At 36.7% G+C, this 5,783-nt stretch overlaps 1 protein-coding gene across 2 annotated transcripts; it reads left to right on the top strand.

Moving 5' to 3' along the window:
• Positions 1–1,440: 1,440 nt before the first annotated feature.
• On the top strand, positions 1,441–5,480 carry LOC110868691 (cyclic dof factor 2). 2 transcript variants are annotated; one of them, XM_022117926.2, is made up of 2 exons: positions 1,441–1,688; positions 3,957–5,480. In XM_022117926.2, exons 1-2 carry the CDS (start codon positions 1,554–1,556, stop codon positions 5,157–5,159), a joined length of 1,338 nt encoding a protein of 445 aa, XP_021973618.1. In that variant the 5' UTR covers positions 1,441–1,553; the 3' UTR covers positions 5,160–5,480. The 2 variants fall into 2 exon arrangements, with proteins under 2 accessions (XP_021973618.1, XP_021973619.1); XM_022117927.2 differs by having other exon boundaries at positions 1,444–1,688; positions 3,963–5,473.
• The last annotated feature ends 303 nt before the right edge of the window (positions 5,481–5,783 follow it).

The raw sequence follows: 5,783 nt of genomic DNA on the forward strand, positions 1-5,783 counted from the left end.
ATTTTCGTAACGATATTAAAATAGAGATGTTATAATGGTTACATTTCAAAGAATGTAAACCCGTAACGATATTGTATTTTCTATTATGCAATTGAACAAAGATTAACGTACTTTTTCTTGATTATATAAAATTTAGTTTGATTATCTTTTTATACGATCCGAATCGGTCCGATCTGACCTGAACCGGACCGAAAAAATTTATTATATAACAATAAATAAAGGACCTCTGAAAATTTCCGCACCCCATGAAAAAATTTTCTGGGTCCGCCACTAATCATATATATATATATATATATTTTTAATTTTGAAGTGTTTTATATGTGATATCATGATGTTTATAATCAAATTTTGTATAGGTGATTATGGAGTAGAAGATTATATTTTGTAGAGGAGTTGAACATTCTATTTCAAATCTATCAAATTGGAAACCAAACAGAACCAAAACTGTACAAAACTGAACCAAATCAATCATTCGATTCCTATTTTGATATATAACCACATCAAATAAGGTAAATGGTTTTACAAAACTCAACTTTATTAAGATCAAGCAACCCAAATTACATTCTATCCGAAACTCATTTAGAGGTGTACAAAAAACCGGTTTTAGAATCGAACCCGGAAAAAAACGAAACCGATTTTTTTAACCGTTTTTATAACCGGTTTTAGAAACGAACTTAACCGAACCGGCGGTTGTAGACCGGTTAGGGATCTTAATCTTCGAAACCGGTTTTAAAACCGAAACGGTTATAAAAAAAACGGTTTAAACCGGGTTTTTTTTTTTTTTTTTTTTTTTTTTTTTTGCATAAACCGGTTTAAAACCGACCCTAACCAGTAGGACCGGTTATTGTCTTGAGTAAAAAAACTGGTTAGTAATCGAAACCGGTTATAAAAAAACGGTTTTTGATTTTGATGAAAAAACCCGGTTCGGTTAACAACCAGACATGTTTTTGAAAAAAAAAACGATTTGTATACCTCTAATCTCATTTAGCTCAAATCCGTTCTCATTTTTTTGTTTCTTTTGTCAAAACCCGGTTTTTATGTTTGAAACCAAAACCTAATAGAATTCGAATCCAACATCTTATCAGTTTGCCAACTTTAAATTCAACTCTTCCCTGACGGTTCAACCGGTTTTTATACCGTGCCATGTTTGGCTCAGAAACAGTTTAATCGGGTATACCAGTCAGTTTAACTGGTTCTACCGGACGGTTCAACCGGTACAACTAGCTGGCTGGTTTAAACCGCTTTTTAAAGATTGATTCCATTTACATGATGAAGTAGCTAAAATGAAAAAAAAGCAAAAGTAAAGGGGAAGAAATAAAATATAGCCGAGTCAGCAAATAAGTGAGAATCAAAAAGAGCGAAAGTTGGAAGAGAGAGAAAATCCAAACAGCCACATACGCAGCTTGTGGCTCATATTTCATCTCACTTTGCTAACGTGGCAGTAGAATCAAAACCACCAACACACACACAAAAGATCCGCACCGTATTCTTCCCACACCCGATTAGATCTCCTAATATTATCCATCCAAATCCAACCGTCCGATCTGCCGGAAATGTCGGATCCCGCCATTAAGCTCTTCGGTAAGACCATTCAGCTGCCGGATGACGCTGATGTTGACGCCGTTAACACCGAAGATCCGCCGCCGTCGGATGATGATGATGACTGCAAATCGTACGGTGATTGTAAGGTGATTCAATGTTTATTTGGTTGATTTAGGGTTTTGTTCGTGTTTGATGATGGATCTTATGTTAATTGAATGTTCTAGGGTTTGTTTGATTGTTTGCGTTGTTTGTTTGATGATTGTTTATGATTAAGGTGTGTTAATTTGTTTTGTTTTGATTAATTTTGTTTTAGTGTAAGTTTTAGTTGTTATTTTTTTAAGTGAATATTGAAATAAATTGGTTATTTGTTGTTGTTCATAAGTTTTTATAATCTGTTTTGTTTCAATTAATTGTGATTTAGTGCAAGTTTTAGCTGTTATTTTAAGTCAATATTCATATAAATTGGCTTCTTTTTTGGTGTAAAAGTAAAACAAAATTAGTGCTGCTTATAAGTTATAAGTTTTATTGTATTATATGGTTACTGTTTTTTTTTTTGTATATTTGTTTTTGAATTAGAATTTGGGGGATTTGATGATTTAAGTTTGTTATTTTGGGTAGGTTTAATGTGTGGCATTGTGGCGAAGTCCGGTTATGATTTTTCGGGAGTTTGATGTTACACGAGTGTCTTCTTATTGAAGGATATAAGATTTTAATGTTCAATACTGTTGAGACGGTATAAGAAAGTGGTTATGGCTAGCATAGACTTGTTACTAGCGGCTATAGTGCGAACTATAGCACGCTATGTAGCGATGCACCCATATGGTGTTATAGGGTGTTTAGCGACAAATACCAACGTTTTTGTATTTTCTTTTTACTTTTTTTAATAATTATAAATAGCGAAGTTCATTATGGTTTTTGTGTTTCACGATTGGAAAAAGAAGCGTATTTAGATGATTAGTGATAGCGTATTTTAGCTATTTTTTTTATAAAATATACATGTAAAGTATTTCTCAAATTTTCTACTACTTTATCGCTAAACATGAAATAGCAGGCGTTGCTATCGTTACGGTGCATATAGGCAGGGGCGTACCCACCCTAAGCCAAGGGTGGGCGGGCGCACCCCCTGAAAAAAATATTTTTTAGTGTTATTTTTCGCCGAAAATCCCGACCGCACCCCTTGTAAATTTTCACCCGCACCCCTTCAAAATTTTCAACCGCCCCACTTAGAAAAAAAATAATTATTAACCACTTATTCACTTAATTATTTGATCCAATCAAAGCCCAGTCTGCAATCAATTTTTATTAACACAAGCCCAAGCTCAAACCCAACCTAAAGAAATTTGAACTAAATAAAATAATCCAAACCCAATAACTCATTCGATTTCCAAATCCCGCCCCCAAAAAAACTCCCAGCGACTTGACGCCACAGCTCACGACCTGGTGGCTTTTTTTACCGGAAAAACCAAAATTCCGGTTGGACCGACCCATATTACGTCAGAATTCCAATATAGAACTAGTATGGTTTATTTATTTATTTTGTTTTATGTGATGATTAGGAGAAAATATAGATGTGTAAGGGTTTAATGTTTTTATATTTTTTTGATTTTTTTGTTGTTCTAGACTTGTAGTTAAATGATTTTGTTGTTTTATTTATAGCTTTGTTTGTTTAGATGATTAGTTACAAGTAATCAACATTTAATATTAGGGCTTGAATGTTTAAAAATATAATTGAAAGTTATGGGCTATGGTTGAACATATTGTTTATTTTGTTTAAGTGTTTAGTGTTGTTTTATGAACTTGTGGAGCAAATTATGTGTTAGGAACAATAAGTAAGAATGTAATGAACTTATGGCGTGTTTAGTATCTTTAGATAATATTTTGGATATATTTCAAAAAAAAAAAAAAAACCTGTAGGGCACAATTTTAAATACGTTTGTAATTTGTAATGACGTTTGACGGGTTTTTGATGATTTATAAATGTTAGTTTGATGTTCTTTTGTCTTACATGATCCGACCCGACCCGCTATGAACCGATATTTTTATACAGCTAGGGGCCTAAAATCTTTGAAAATATTCCGCACCCCTAGGAAAAAATTCCTAGGTCCGCCACTGCATATAGGTAGCTTGTCGCTATTTACCTCTATTCAATACTGACAACTATGATAAAAAGTTGAATTACATGCTTGTCATCTTTATATAAGCATTTGACTAGCTTACCAGTTGCAGCAGGTGTATGTTTGTCTGTGTGAGAGCTTATTCGCATATAAAGTTGGATTGTTAGCTTTCTGTTTTTCATATAAAGTTGGCAAGATAAGGTAGTAGAACTAGAAAGGTGTATGTGTGTCTGTGTGAGAGCTTATACGCATACTACGCTCAAAGATTACATTTCTAACATAAACTTACGGTAAATGTAGGGCCAGCCTGACGAGAAACCCGTTGATAAAGAAGAGGAAATAACCCATTCCTCAATTTCTGAAGACGTTACCGAGCCAAACGCATCTTCAACATTAAATGAGAACCCTACCACAACACTTTCCGCTGAAAACGAATCTGCTACTGCAAAAGTATCAAAATCAGAGGAAGAACAAAGTGAACAGGAAAAGACGTTAAAAAAGCCAGACAAAATACTTCCGTGTCCTCGATGTAACAGCATGGATACGAAATTTTGTTACTACAACAATTACAACGTTAATCAACCTCGACACTTTTGCAAGAACTGTCAAAGATACTGGACAGCTGGCGGGACAATGAGGAATGTTCCTGTTGGTGCGGGCCGTCGTAAGAATAAAACTTCACAGTCTCAGTACCGTCAAATAACGGTCACCGAACCTGTTCCTGGTGATTTGAATAATACGCTTCTTAAACCCAATGGCACGGTCCTTACGTTTGGTTCCGACGCACCTCTGTGTGAGTCAATGGCATCTGTTTTGAAAATTGCGGATAAAACAATGAGACAAGATAGTTTCCGTAAGCCGGAAGATATAATAATCCCGGGTCCTTCAAGTAATGATGATAACACAAATAGACCGTCAGCAACGGGGCCCGCGTTCTGCCCACCAGGCTTTCCTGGCGCACCATGGCCATACCCGTGGCCCCCACAAATGGGTCCTGCGTTCTGCACGCCGGGCTTTCCTATGCCGTTCTACCCCGCAGCACCGTATTGGGGTTGTGCTATACCCGTACCAAGCCCAAGCTCTGGCCCAGGTTTGAGCCCGGGCCCATGGAGTATGCAGTGGGTTCCTCATCCGTCGAGTTACCATCCTGCCCCTCCGGTTACATACGCCGCGTCTCCGTCCAGTCCGATATCCCCGACGTTGGGGAAACACTCACGGGCCGAGAACGGAGAAGATGAAATCATAAAAGAAAACGAAGCGGAAAAAAGTCTATGGGTTCCGAAAACGTTGCGGATTGATGACCCGGAAGAAGCTGCAAAAAGCTCGATATGGGCTACGTTGGGAATCAAAAACGATAGAACCACTAGCGGAAATGGTGGAGGTGTGTTTAAGGCGTTCCAATCCAAAAGCGAAGACAAAAGCCCGATCAAAGAAGCGTCTCCCGCACTTCAAGCTAACCCTGCGGCATTATCTCGGTCGCTTAATTTCCAAGAGAGCTCGTAAGTAAGTAAGTAACAAGTGGTTGATTTTGCGAGATTTTGTGGCAATGGAAACCGCAAAGGTGTATGTGTTGCATGGAGATGGGCTTCAGTGACATGCAAAAATGGGAAGCGAGGTAAGTTAATTCCGTCCGTTGTAGTTTCCATTGTTCCAAAGAGATAGAGACAGTGTGTACTTTGAATTCGAAAGTGTTCTTGAGTTTAGTGTACATATGTTATATGTGAAATAGTGAAGAAGGTAGAACAGATGGAGTGTGTGCAGTGAAATAAGGTAACAAACGTTAATCTTTAATCTTATTTTGGCCATTGAATGCGTTACTGCTAATTTGTTTACATCTTTATGTTTTCTCTTCTTTTTTTTTTTTTTACCATTTCTTGCTTTGTGTGTGTCATCCTCATAGTTGTCAATAGCGATCGTAGCGATCGCTATAGCGCGCTACGTAGCGTATAAGTATAGTGTCGCTATTAGGGTTGTAGCGATGGATAGCAAGAATAGCCACGCTATTTTTTTATTTATTTTTTTGTTTTTTAATATAAATAGCAATTAAATATAGCTATAAATTAGCAGGATCTTAGGTTTTTGTTAAATATACATGTAAAATAGCATACATACTAGGGTATTTTGATA

Source organism: Helianthus annuus, chromosome 7 (genome assembly GCF_002127325.2).
Source record: "Helianthus annuus cultivar XRQ/B chromosome 7, HanXRQr2.0-SUNRISE, whole genome shotgun sequence".
In the NCBI taxonomy this organism is placed as follows: Eukaryota; Viridiplantae; Streptophyta; class Magnoliopsida; order Asterales; family Asteraceae; genus Helianthus; species Helianthus annuus.

Excerpts from the sequence above, each read along its gene's own strand:
- LOC110868691 (XM_022117926.2), top strand. The coding sequence starts at position 1,554 with ATGTCGGATCCCGCCATTAAGCTCTTCGGTAAGACCATTCAGCTGCCG. Across the intron at positions 1,689-3,956 it reads AATCGTACGGTGATTGTAAG|GGCCAGCCTGACGAGAAACC; the intron begins GTGATTCAATGT and ends CGGTAAATGTAG.